At 43.1% G+C, this 14,508-nt stretch overlaps 1 protein-coding gene across 1 annotated transcript in view; it reads right to left on the bottom strand.

Annotated features, from left to right (window-relative positions):
• magi2a (membrane associated guanylate kinase, WW and PDZ domain containing 2a) overlaps positions 1–14,508 on the bottom strand; it is a gene marked incomplete at its 5' end in the record, with an annotated part of 224,561 nt that overhangs the window by 62,157 nt on the left and 147,896 nt on the right. Inside the window, 2 exons of the mRNA XM_083906759.1 lie at positions 3,012–3,227; positions 7,069–7,188. Coding sequence (XP_083762885.1) covers positions 3,012–3,227; positions 7,069–7,188 — 336 coding nt within the window. The remainder of the gene's footprint in view (positions 1–3,011; positions 3,228–7,068; positions 7,189–14,508) is intronic.

Genomic DNA, 14,508 nt, shown 5'->3' with positions numbered 1-14,508 from the left:
GACAGTTAATAACTGAGATGATGAAAAACAGACATAGGAGGCTGATTGAAAGTCAGGGGTTGGAGAGGAGGGAGACAGAAAATGTTGAGGGGCAAACAGTGACTCGGTGGAAATAAAGAATGCGACCGAGGTTCACAAGAGACACGGACAAATACTGGACTGAAGACAATGGAGATGCACAGAGAGGAAGGCTGCGGTGACCTAGTTTGACCTGCAGTGGTGAGCACATGTTGAAAGGGTGAAAATTAGTAAAAATGAGAAAGAAAAACCAGAGGACGGAGCTGGTGGAGGGGACGTAGGTTGAACAGGAGGACTGAGATCTAACCAAAGAGAGGGGAAGGGTGAGGCAGTAGCTCATCGATCAGCACACACTCGCTCCATCAACACAGACAAAACTCCCTGAGCTCAGTGCAGGAGTCGACCTTCACGTCCAGACCCTGGTCTAACGAGCGACCGTGACTCGAAAGTTATCAAACATCTCGAGGCCGCTGGTCGGAATCGCAGAAGAAAACGACATCCAGACTCAGGCTGAACGATCTTTTAAGACTGTGAGCAATTTCACTGCGTAGATTTAACGATAACTGGAATTCAATTTTAAAAATAAACCAGACAGTGCGACAGTTATTATGGTGCCCCGTGTGTAAGTGCAGCACGTTGTGTGTTTTGGAAAATTTAGCTGATGTTTTAAGTTTGAAATGAACACTAAAGGGTTGCAGTGGTGATGTTTTTGTCTGCAGGACCGTGAGGAGGATCTGGTTACGGCGCCTAAAGGAGGTCCGTTTGGGCTCCTGGACGTCCATGGAAACATAACATTATTTTATCACCTTCACTGCTCAGTGAGCTTAATTAATTTGCGCGAAAAGTACTGCTGTCTGGTGACCTAATTTGCACAAATTGGGTTAAAAAAAAACCAAAAAAAACAATGGATTTCACCTTGTTTTTGTGGGTTTTATGCAACACAACTGCTCCGAAAACCCAAATATGTCGACTTAAATTGAGTTTTAACACAGTTATTTCCCCTATGAGACATATTTGGCTTGAGGAGAAGGTTCTCGTCGTGCCTTTTCCTCACATAGTATTAGTTTTATTGAGTTTTACCTCCACAACATATCAAATGTTTTCTTTTTCCCGCACCAGCCGTTGCACGGAATGTGTTTTCGCTCGCTGGAAAACTTCTCTCGAGATGTATTTCTCGTGCAAATTCGCGAAACTCCTACCTTGTGCGAGTTCCTTGTGATAGGAAAACCAAAATGTAATCCTTTTGCAAAGACTCCATGCTCCCTCAAAGGCTGCAGATATGTCCCAAATAAAGAGCAACGACGAGTCAAAGTAACTGCATGCACTAAACTGAGATCAGGGATTTTGTTTTGAGCTGTTGTGAGCGTCTTCCGTCCTGCGGCGACAAGTCACAGGACTCGAGCGTGGTTTTCTGACTTGAAATCACCAACAAAATCCAACTCGTGATGCCTCTTATCGCCGATTGTCCCGTCATGTGATCACGGAATGCATTCACTGGGGTTCACGAGCAGACTTTTAGTGCATCCACACGTTTTTTTCTTACTCGCACTCGTACACTTTTATGTGCCGTCTTAAAGGGGGGGCAGCGGAGGTTTATTTAAAGTGTGGACGTATGAGGTGATGACACACAGTCGGTGCTTTGGGAACCAGCCTGAAACATGGAGTTTGCTGCCAGCAAAGACGCAAAAAAGCTCACCTCGTAAAATCCTCTCCTGCTTAAGTGCACAGTATTTTAAGTATATGATTGCCACTTTATCCAAGCGTTAGCCAACCTCTTCACACTGGAAGCTGACGTTTACGAACTGCTCATGAAGTCCATAGAGAAAATCAGAGTTTTTAGCTCACACGAGCCGCTAGTTAGCTGTTGCCTCATATGTCCTATTGGTAAATTAAAATGAATAATTTCAAACACTAAAAGCCACAAAATAGTTTATTTTTTACTTACTGAGAGAAGCATTTATGCTGCGATGTAAAATTGCTGCTTTTTTGTATGGACTTTTGTGCGTTGAGTGAGCGGTGGGGACCGTACCTATGTTCCCCGGGTCCTATGTTTCCCGATTTGTATGTGACCGGGGAACATAGGACCCTTTCTCTAAACCTAACCCTACCCGTTTTCAAAATAGGGTCCTATGTTCCCCTGTCACATACAAAGTGGGGAACATAGGACCTTTTTTGGAAAAACGGGGGAACATAGGACCCCGGGGAACATAGGTACGTCCCCGAGCGGTGTTAGCAAAGCGCCCAAAAACTTCCTTTTTCAGATGGATATCAGTGACAGCTGGATAGCTAGCTATCAGCAAGCTAGCTAAACTAGCAAAATAGAAGCGCGCCGGACTCTCGTTTACTGTACATAAGTTGAATTTATACACTGAAATATAACACACAGCTTTTCCTTGTCACGCTTTCAGTGAGCGTGAGCTTTCATGTCTCAAGCTAGCTACAGATACAGATACGAACCCACTTCAACCGTGTTTTTAAATGTCACTTATGTCTACTTTCTGACGTTCGGAGGGAGGTAAGGTTCAGGAGTTTAGAAAGCGGTCAGAATAAAATTAATCAAAACGTCTTTGCTGATTTTTAAAAGAGCCTGCGGGCTCCCAGTTGTGTTTGCGTGGTTGCCCTCTGGCTATCCCCTCCGCGGCAAACTCGAACCTAATCAATTATATCAAATTCTAGGAAGCGGCAGCACTTACAGCTTTAATCATGAACACTTTGGACCGCATAGGTAATCAGCGACTGGCGAGAGCGAATTCTAATTTATTAGATTTACGCATCGGCCCATTTGAGTTCGCATAAAAACATTCATGTGAGCGTTTCAAAGCGATCGCCTGTCGTAAAACGCATTCCACAGAAATCCGTGCATTTGTCGGCGTCTGCTGTTGCTCGGCAACCGCTCAAATTACACCTCGACCGCTGACTCCTGAACCCCGGAGCGTGACCCGAAAGCGACCTGTCCTTAAGAGGCCCCCCTGAATGGATTGTAAGGCGCTGACCTGGCGTGACAGCGATGCCGTTGCCGTTGACGATGGGCCTCTCCTCCTCCTCCTCCTCGGGGGGCTCGACGCTGGCCTTCTCCATGTTGCTGACCGACTTGTTGCGCTTCCGCTTGCCCTCAGAACTGGGTCTGGCGCCCGGCAGCAGCTGGTCCGTTACATTTAGCAGCAGAGCGCTGGGCTCCGCCGGAGGCTTCGGGGTGCCGTAAAAGTTGTCTGGAACAGAAGAAGAAGAGGAGGGAGACGCTCAGACACAAAGATTATTTTTATATGGGCTAAATTCTTACCATCTTGTATTTTTAGATCTGCCATCACAGGGATGTCTTTTCCAAAGGGTCGTCTATCAACAGGAAGCCTGGTCGTTAATATAGAGGCTGCAATAGTGGACGACTGTTGACGTGAGGAAGTCACGGCAGGATCGATCTATATATACCTGCGACTAATGCCGTTTTGCCACTAAACGGTGCCATGTTATTGTTGAAATTTCTTGCTCCCCTTCAAAACGATTGGCAACCCTGCCCCCTACTGCTTTCCCAAGGTACTACTCCATTTAGAAAAAACAGAAATATAGAGAGTGAATCATGTATATATTTATAGGGAATAAATCTGCCTCCTGTGAAAAGTCCGTATCCACTGTGATAATGGATAATGGCTGATCCATCCAAACACACACATCACATCACATCACATCACATCACATCGTGTTTGACAGAATTACAAGTTGTAAAACAAACATTTGCACCTCATCGTGAACCCATTTCTTACACGTTTGGCGGATATTTACAGTCGTAAACGTTCTCATTTGCACATCAGTCACTTAGCAGATTGAGCGCACACACACACACACACACACACAGTTGCCATGTATTTCCGTATGAATCATCGCTGTGTTTCTCTCGGTAAGTGAGTAAGTAAACGTATGGAATTGCGTCAACATCAATATTGTCAAACACCCTCAGCACACGAAGCGAGCAACACCTAGCGCATCGCAGCCGAGCGCACTTTGCGTCACCGTAATTACGCAATGGTTTGTGCTATCGTTAAAACGGTTTCTTAAAGCTGAGAAGTTGCACATCAAAAGTTATGATGGTAATTTTGGGAAATTTAATTACCCCCAAGAAAACTTATATACTTTATATTTTGTTTATAAGTTTATAATGTGAGCTATTTACAGTGTAATGCATATATATTTTATTTACTAAGTTTATATAGTTTTTTAAAAGCTGTTTACAGTATTTTATTGTTATTTACATTTTCACATACTCTATATATTTTCAAAATTACAAGGTTTTTTCCATGTTGTTTAATTCATTTCGAATAAAAAACCTTTTGAAATCATAAATTTTTCGTTGGTGTCAGTGATGAACACTGGTGGGAAGGGCCCCCTGGGAATTTTTGCTTAGGGCCCCAACGGACTCTAGAATCGCCCCTGTTAAAGGTGCATAATGAAATAAATCTAAAGCAACTGGCCATAAAATCCTCCTAATGTGTCACAGAGACTCAGGAATAATGTTCATATAACAAACTGAACTCACCAACAACAATAGTACAGACAAAATATTCGCATTAAAAAAAATATTTTGCAGACTTTCAAATCATGTTTATGTTTTGAAATCATGTTTTGGCATGTGGCGCCACCTACCACCGTCTACCAATCATTGCATTCTGTAGAGTCTCAGCTGCCGAGCAACGATGGGTTGCCAGGTACGTCTGAAAACGAAAAGACCTCGGTGTTTTGAGTTTGAATGTAGTAACCGTTTTTGGCCACATTCTTACATATGGCACCTTTAACATGCAGTTAATTGTAAATAGCTGCCAGATATTGACAGTTATTCTGCAAAAATGGGCAAAAGCACTTAGTTACAGGATATTTTCTGGCTCTTTTATGGTTAAAATAAGCAAAAAAAAGTTCTACAGAGTGAGAGGTAAAACTGCTGTGACAGAGAAGTAAACTTGTGTGTGTTTGATTTCCAGTGAAGGACATTAGCTTAGATTAGCATGTCTGGAGCAGGTCGTGTCAGGTTTATATCAAATGAGTTTAAAAAAAGCCACATTTTCCTCCACTCAAAGCGACCGCGACGGAACGCTCAGACGCAGATTAGAGATTATTCCGAGTCGAACCCCCAGCGTTTACCGCGCGAGAAGGAAAAAGCCCCAGAAGATCGCGTTCGTGTTGTGGAAACCGTGAAAAACGAGACGAGAGGAGCTGTTTAAAAAAAAAAGTAAGAGTAAAAAAAGAAGAAGAAGATTACAGGGACTGTCGGGATTAGAGACGCCCACACGGCGGACACAAATCCCGGAGACTTAACGAGCCGTAGATTTGCTTCCGAGAGGGAAAATTACGCTCCTCGGCGTGGGAACTCAAATAACCCGCAGCAACTCACAAAACCTGGACTCTGAACTCTGTCGCATCAGAGAGCGAAAAGAAATCAGTGTGAGAGTGTACTGATACATAAAAAATAAATCTCATCAGCAACCTTCAGATTCTCTTTGTTGCAAACATCTGCCTTGTGATCCGATGATTCTCTAACGTTTTGTTTTTTTTGAGTTGAACATCCATAGTAGTTGTGTTGTTTGGTTCTGCTTTGTTGTGAAATTTTTTGTAAGCAACGGTGTCAAGTGATGCCAGGTCTGGTCTCCTGAGAGCTGAAGGTGGCAAAGGCAAAGACCAGGAAGCACATTTTTCCAGTGCTTAAAAATCTGAGCCTCAAGTCTGTCTGACCACAGGGGACAGAGAGAGAGAGAGAGAGAGAGAGAGAGAGAGAGAGAGAGAGAGAGAGAGAGAGTCTGTTTGTTTTGATTAGGCGACTGAAGAACCACTGCAGCTCTGAGTCATGGACTGAGCCAAGACAGTGTCATATGAGGATAGTGCATGTGTGTATGTGTGTGTTTGCAAAAAAAACAAAAATTATCTTGAATGACTTGAAATGTTCTATAATAACAGTCAGCATCGCCCTGAACAAGGATCCATTGGAAATATTTGCAAACATCTTAAGGAATATTTTTAATGAATTTTTGAAATTGAGGAAATTATCCATTTGCCCTGATGCACTTTGACAGTGAGGTGACTTTATTAAAAAAACCCAAAAATATCTCAGAATCACTTGAAATTTACAATCATAATAGTCACCATCACCCTGAACAAGGATCTGTTGGAAATATTTGCAAAACTCTTAAGGAATATTTTTAATGAATTTTTGAAATTGAGGAAATTATCCATTTGCCGTGATTCACTTTGACAGTCATGTGACTTTATTAAAAAAAAAAAAAAAAAAAAAAAAGTATCTCGGAATGACTTGAAATGTTCTATAATAATAGTCAGCATCACCCTGAACAAGGATCCATTGAAAATATTATCAAACTTCTTAAGGAATTATTGTAATAAATTTTTGAAATTGAGGAAATTATCCATTTGCCCTGATGCACTTTAACAGTGAGGTGACTTTATTCAAAAAAAACAAAAATATCTCAGAATCACTTGAAATTTACAATCATAATAGTCACCATCACCCTGAACAAGGATCCATTGAAAATATTTGCAAAACTCTTGAGGAATATTTTAATGAATTTTTGAAATTGAGGAAATTATCCATTTGTCCGGATGCTCTTTAACTTTATACTCGGAGCTGTACGACACTTTATGTGTTACGGAAACGTCTACAGAGAAGAAACCGTCGTCTTGTGTTTCACAACAACCAGCTCTGGCTCCGTATGGTCGTGTTGTGAAACCACACAAGACGACGGTTTCTTCTCTGCAGAATCGCTACTTCAGACAGGAACCTGGTCCCCGTGTCTTAAATGGATACACGATAAACACTGGATAAAGAGCGAGAGCTCTGGTGTGTACGTGTCTGCACACGTCGGCCTCTTTTCATTCAGAATTTATATTAATTAAGATTCCTTTCATTGTCCTGAACGACAGATGAAACTCTCGTCCTTGCAGAGCAAAAAGATGGATGGATGGAAATACACTCATGAAGTGTGTTCTCAATAAAACACCATCATTTCTTTCTTTTTTAAATAACATGTCGTTCACCACGTCTAAATTAATCCTTACCTTCATACGTTCCGCTCTCCAGCAGCGCTCCACTTTTCTCCAGTTCCATAAACCGGTCAACGGTCACAAAATTATAATCCACCCCCGGGACCTCGCCTTCCTTCGGCTGCCTGGTTGTGCCTGCGGGAGATAAGAGTGGAAAAGTTAGAGCCGCTGGGGCTTTGGACGCTTCGTCGTCACTGGTGATTAAGGGAGCGCTGCAGCCGTGTTCGGACATGTGTGGAAGGATTGGATCTGGACATTTAAGGAATGATATAAAACCACCTAGAACATCAGGATAAAGAGATAGTAACAGGAACTGGAATTTAACTCTCCTGTAATTGTTTCTTTTTGCATTTTGGGAACTATAATAAAGGTTAATGGAAATGGTGGAATTCTACCGAGGTTCCACCTTTATCTGGAGCTTCTCCTGCTGCACTCTCACATGGATTCACCCAGACATTGTGAAGACATTCGGCGATGAGGGAGCGTCCCGACCATGAACTCTTCTATTAATTCTTTTTAAAGCCCTCAATGGTTCCTCTGTCAAACAGAGCCTTTAGCTCTGCTGACCTACTGCTGCTGGAGGTTCCCTAAAACCAGACCATAAAGACTTAAGTCTGACTCAAGGTGCCTTAAGGCCTTTGCCGTGGCTGCCCACAGACTCTCTATTAGAACCTCCCAGACCCTAGAGACCTCTAAAATCCCTCCCTTATAACCTACTTCTTCTCTAATGCTTTAAGATTAGCGTCCAGAGGATCTCTGGAGGATCCAGAAGGTTCAGACTTCAGGCGAAGTCTACCCGGTTAGCAGAACCTGACCCGGTTATTAGAGCAAATTTTGGGAGGGAATTCAAAAGATAAGTCCTTGGGCAAAGGGGGGGCTGACAACACGTTGAGGGCCCCCCGTTGAGCGTGATGAAAATATATTACCCTGCGCTAGCAGTAGACACCACCAAGTCAATTTCACTGCCACAACAATCATCCGTCTTCCACTTACTGCAACCAGTAGTTTTTTGGTTTTTTTTACGATGTTAAACTGAGGTACAAATAACTTCCAAAAAAAACCGCTTTCTCTACGCCACTTGTGTTGATGAGAGCCGTTAAGAGTTGATCCCAGCTGTGATACTGTACCCAACACCCCCCCCCACCCCCCACCTCGCTCCCCCAAAGTGCCGAATGGGATTTTCACATCCGAGCGAGAGTCGTTCACTGCGAGAGGAAGCCCATGAATCACACTTGTTAGACGCTCACCGAGGGATGTGTTTTCATGTGAGCGGGGAACAACTGTTTTTTTTTAGAAAAAGAATTAACTCGAAAAAAAGGTTTGTTGGTGAAATGTCTGAGAAAGGTTTCTACGAAAAAGTAAAGGCCTAGTTTTCGCCTTTGTTAACGTAAGAGTTTGACAAATGATGCAGCGCGTATATGTTTGGACTCGTTGTCAGTCTTTCCAATTTGGATTTTGAGTCTTGCGTGCGGTGAATTTGAATATTTTGGGTAAGAATAATGTATGAATTCAATGTTAAAATAATGAAACTTAAAGGTGCCATATGTAAGAATGTGGCCAAAAAGAGTTACTACATTCAAATTCAAAACACTAAGGTCTTTTAGGTTTCGTTTTCTGACGTAACTGGCAACCCGTGGTTGCTCGGCAGCTGAGACTCTACTGACTGCAGTGATTGGTAGACGGCAGTAGGTGGCGCCACATGCCAAAACATGATTTGCAGTCTGCAAAATATTTTTTTTAATGCAACTATTTTGTCTGTATTGTTGTTGTTGGTGAGTTCAGTTTGTTATATGAACATTATTCCTGAGTCTCTGTGACATATTAGGAGGATTTTATGGCCAGTTGCTTTACCTTTAATTACATAATGCACCTTTAAGTTGTAGCACACTTTTATACCATTTATAGACACATTTCTGAGAGTTAAAAAGTGTAAACTTGCATAAATATGTGGTAGAGAATCTTTGATGCAGCATCTTTTTTTTGAACCTGCCATGTTGATGCTTCTCACAATTCCCCAGCATCAAATACTACAATTTGAGGTGTATATTTAGCCGGATTCACGTGGCAGGACTGGAGGACGTTCACGTCCATGTGAACAAGTTCCTTTAGCTCCCTGGGGTTAAGAAAAATAAGGTTCGTAAAGACGGCAACACGCCTTGAATTCAAACTCAAAACTGTAGCAGAGTTTTGAATTTAACTTTTTTTTTTTTTTTTAAAGCTTTGAACGATTTCTGGAAAAAAAGGCTGCAGCGACTCCTTCACTTAAGAATGCAGTGAACACTTCAGAAGTGTTGGCCTGTGGGCTGAGGCACTGACCATGAACGCCGGGGTCTCTGGTGTTCGTTCGACCGAGGCAATTGGCTGCACATCATTATTCAGCCTCCTCACCTCTTATTTTATATCAAAGCTCGGCTCGACTCCATCGCCACGGAATGAAATTTAAAAGAAACTATCACATTCTTTGCATTTCAATGCATAATTTCTACGCACAGTCAAAACAATGCGAACCAGGGTATTAAAGCTGCTTGCCAAGCCTTTCTAATGCTTTCTTGTTAATATCCTGATTAATTGGTCCTTGAGTGTGGGGAACTAAACACTAAACCCACAAAAGACTTAATGATCAGCTCATCCAAAGAGAAGTGCACACTGGCTTTTGTTTACAGCATGTTCACTCAGAAGAGTCGTATTCTCGACATTGCTCTCGTACGGAATGAAGAGACAGGGACTTGATTTGTGCAAACCTTTTAGAAATAGCAATTTAGCGTTTGTCAAAGTTTACAGCTACAAGGAAAAAAAAAAAAAATCCCACCGCAAACCTGCTGTTAGATTACTTTGTAAGAGCTTATGAGAGCAAATGAGCAGCAGGGGACACAACAAAACAACTCCAGGAGAAACGTGTGCGTCAGTGTCTGTGGCCTTCCTCCTCACACACACACATCTTCTGACTGAGCAGCGCACACACTTTCAAAAACAGGACCTTTGATGTCGCAGAAACTATATTTGGCAGCATCTTCTGGGTGGAGGACTTCTCTCAGGTGACAATGATGAGGCAAACAGCGATTCAAAAGAGTCATACTATAGTATGTCGTCCAAAATTGGACAAAAAAGTCATACTATAGCATGTCGTCCAAAATATGACCAAAAAGTCATATGTCGTCCAAATTACCAAAAAGTCATACTATAGCATGTTGTCCAACATATGAGAGTCATACCAAAGTATGTCATCCGAAATTTGACCAAAAAGTCATGCTATAGTTTGTCGTCCAAAATTTGACGTAAAGTCACACTATAGTATGTCGTCCAAAGTTTGACCAAAAAGTCATACTATAGCATGTCGTCCAAAATTGGACAAAAAAAGTCAGACTATAGTACGTCTTCAAAAATTGGACCAAAAAGTCATACTATAGCATGTCGTCCAAAGTTTGACCAAAAAGTCACACTATAGTATATCGTCCAAAATTTGACCAAAAAAGTCATACTATATAGCATGTCGTCCAAAATTGGACAAAAAAAGTCATGCTATAGCATGTCGTCCAAAATCTGACCTAAAAGTCATACTATAGCATGTTGTCCAAAATCGGATAAAAAAAGTCATACTATAGTATATCGTCCAAAATTGGACAAAAAAGTCATGCTATAGCTTGTCGTCTAAAATCAAAATCTGTCTTTTATCATGCTATCATATATGGGTCATGATCCCGCAGAGGTTGGTTAAGTATAGCAAACCTTCCTGAGGCACAAGAAGAGGAAATCATGATTATTTACAGCTCCTTGATCGCTGAAAGTTGGGAAACTCATTATGGTTAAATACGGCATCCATCCTTTTGTCAGTGTACAGGAGCCAGGATTCTCAAATATCCCCTGAGGTGAGTTCCTGGACTCAGGCCAATTTGGAGAGTGTGGGAAGCTGCAGCCAAAGACAGGTATTGTTGTTGTTTTTTTGTGAACATTCATTATTTCTATCCATAAAAACAGGAAGCAGGGACCCTCAAATGTGCTTCTAAATACTCGCATTTTATTATTTTAGCTACTGAGGACTCAAAGTTGTCACAAGAGGATGCAAACACAATCGCTAATTGGTAATCTGCACCATTAAATCTTAAGAAGGCAGAAACAATGCATGACAAAGATAGTGTGGCATCACAAGGCCAATGTGAAAGAAACTGGAACCTCTCAGTTAATTATCAGTTTCCAAGGGACCTTATCTGCGGGATCCAAATGCCTCTAGGAAAACGTACGATTCCGAGGAAAGCACAGGAAGGTCTGAAGAATCGAGGCAATGCTAGGAGGAGGACGCCCACTTTTGTTGACGTCATCCTCAGATGGGCTCAGTTGGAAGTTTGACAAGAATTGTGGGAAGAGAAGTTCTGGAAGACATGTTTGTTGTAGTGCTGGGCACGTTAATGGTGCTAACGGCGGTTAGCGGTGTTAACGTTAATGCACATTAAAGCATGGCGCGTTTCCATGACCACTGACCGGATAGGCAGTACACAGGTACGCTGGGTATTTGTAGGGCTGCTCTTTTCGTTTAATAAACAGACCGCTCCAGTTAAACTGTAGGTGCGCTAACTGGCGCTAAAGGAGCTAACGCAGCTAACAGCGCTAACTGGTAAGCGGTGCCTGGACTCCTGTGCCGCGGCACGTAAACATGACGTCACAAGCATCTTTTTGCCGGTCAGCCGTCATAGAAACGCGTCAAGCGTTAACGTTGAAGCGGCTAACGACGCCGTTAGCATGACCAGGACTAGTTTGTAGATGTGTAAATTCTCATCTCAGTCGTAAATGCAGTTGTTTGTTCTTTGTTTGTGGATATAACATACCTCTCAATGGCAGCCATCTTGGCCGTCGTATATTAAACGTAGCGGTGTTCCACAGTCGGCCCCACTTTAGATAAATGGTTGGGATTGGCCGTACGTGTCTCGGCATGGACGTAAAAATGTCTCCTATAAACACGGCGCTGTGGCTCTATAAACTGATGAAATCCGACACCGAACCGTGAATCTGCTCCTCCTCTTGTGGAGTCGGCGGCGGAAACGCCGCGCACGACTGAACAGAGGAAGTAAATCCGCCCTCAGACTTTACTGTGGCTTCTCACATTCTCCAAAGATAACAGTGGGGAGAAGAAAAACAAAACCCAAACAAACAGATCACAGCGGGAGATAGTGAACAGGTAAGTAACAGAACATTTGTCTCTTAGAAGTAGGAAGAAATAAAAAGATCCGTTTGCGAATGAAAAGAAACAAGACAACAACAGGAAATGGGAAAAGAAGCACTGAGAATTGTCCAAGTGGGATGTTATCAAAGGTGAAAGGGGGCTGTATGAAAAGTGGCACCTCATGTAAAGCACATTTATCACCACCGGGGGCCACTGGAGAGCCTCAGTTGAGAGGAAGCTGTTAGTGTTCGTTATTGACGATGAAAGACTTGTGTTTCGACTGAGAACAGTACCTTTACATTGGTTACACTGATAACTGCTAACAACGACTTTGAAGGTAACGCAACAGAGAAAAATACCAACAATCATGGAGGACACCCAGCAGACGTCAAATGTTGAAGGGGAATAGAAGGGGTGGGCGTTTGCCTCGACTTCCACGGGATATTTACAACGATCGCAAAGGGAAGTGACGTTTATCTGTCGCTCAATCATTTGGCTGTCATGGGTGGAATCGGCCAAGGTGGAGCTTGAGCTTGATCGTCGTACCATTTTACTCTGGTCGTACCATCTCACTCTGGTCGTACCATCTCACTCTGGTCGTACCATCTCACTCTGGTCATACCATCTTACTCTGGTCGTACTATTTTACTCTGGTCGTACCATCTTACTCTGGTCGTTCCATCTTACTCTGGTCGTTCCATCTTACTCTGGTCGTACCATCGTTCCATCTTACTCTGGTCGTACCATCTTACTCTGGTCGTACCATTTTACTCTGGTCGTACCATCGTTCCATCTTACTCTGGTCGTACCATCTTACTCTGGTCGTACCATCTTACTCTGATCGTACCATTTTACTCCGGTCGTACCATCTTACTCTGGTAACCCAAGGTAAGGGTGCCAAAGAATGGAACCTTTGGGGATGGTTATTTTGGTACTAATCCTAATGGAAAACAAAACATGGACTGTACCAAACTGAACTGTTCCACTTGATGGTAGCACGGCTTTTGTCTGTCATCACATGCGTGGAACGACTTGTGGTTGCGACTTCATGACTTCATGTTGTTGATCAAATTGATTTACAATCAAGGAACTTGGTACGGTCGGTCAATATTGGACGTCACCTGAGGTCTACAGACGGTCATCAAAAGCCTCGATGGCCGACCGCCAAGGCGATGCGTCCCAGGCTTAACTGACGCGAGAGTAGCTTGAGCTGTAGTGTAGGGTTTTCCCCGATCTCATAACCCCCCCCGTCGTTCTCCAGCGATGTCCTCGAGTCGCACTCAAGCTCCACAACCACAGGCCACAAGTGCAACTCCCTCTTGTGCAGCTGAGCACCATTAGCTGCTGCCCTGGTCACAGCGAACATGTGAAGTTGTTTCCTCACTGGGGGATGGCGGTGCTACTGCTACGAGTTACTCTGACATACTGTACGCTACAAAACCACCAGCGTAAACGCGTGACCTCTCAGTGTTTGGCTTCACATTTGAACGCCGCAAAAAAAAGACCTGAGCATGAATGTAAACGTGTGAGTGCAGGCAGCGAGAGACAGACGCTGCTGTGTGTTCAGGACCGAGACGCAGAGCCTGAGGATATCGTTAAAATATCCAGACAGCGGCTACGCGGGCTGGAAAACAATCGCAACGCTTGAGTGTATTTATTAGATGTTGAACTTTTTTTTTTTTTACGAGACAGAGAGACGAAATGGTTTGTTCTGTGTGAAGAGAGATGATGATGATGAGTAAGAGAGCCGGGATTAGAACGGGGGTCATCATGAGCCTCGTCTCTCCGCGGTCGTCCTGACCCGTCCTGATGTTGTGTTGGAGACATCGCACTCTCAAACCAGGACCTGATTACAGTTAGGTGATAATATTGTTCTGATTTTAACCAAACTTGGTCCAGTCCTTGCTTTCACGATTCTAATGCACGATTCCAGTAGCTCCGCCCACCCAGAAGTCAGCCCTTTTGGACAAACAAAAATAGCTAGCACTTTTGATCTCCCGCATAAAACTCGGTCCATACATTCCAGAAAAGTTGTTCGGATTTTAGCCAAACTAGGTCCAGTCCTTGCTTTCACGATTCTAATGCACGATTCCATTAGCTCTATCCAGAAGTCAGCCATTTTGGAAAAACAAAAATAGCTAGTCTATACATTTGAACAAACTCGTGCTAGCATTTTTGAGCTAGCCGCGTAAAACTCTGTCCATACGTTCCAGAAAAGTTGTTCTGATTTTAGCCAAACTTGGTACAGTCGTTGCTTTCACGAATCTAATGTACTTCCATTAGCTCCGTCCACCCAGAAG

The sequence above is a fragment of the Microchirus variegatus genome, assembly GCF_963457635.1.
Source record: "Microchirus variegatus genome assembly, chromosome: 20".
In the NCBI taxonomy this organism is placed as follows: domain Eukaryota; kingdom Metazoa; phylum Chordata; class Actinopteri; order Pleuronectiformes; family Soleidae; genus Microchirus; species Microchirus variegatus.
Note: the sequence above shows the minus strand (reverse complement) of the source record. Positions and strands in the feature narration are given on the sequence as shown.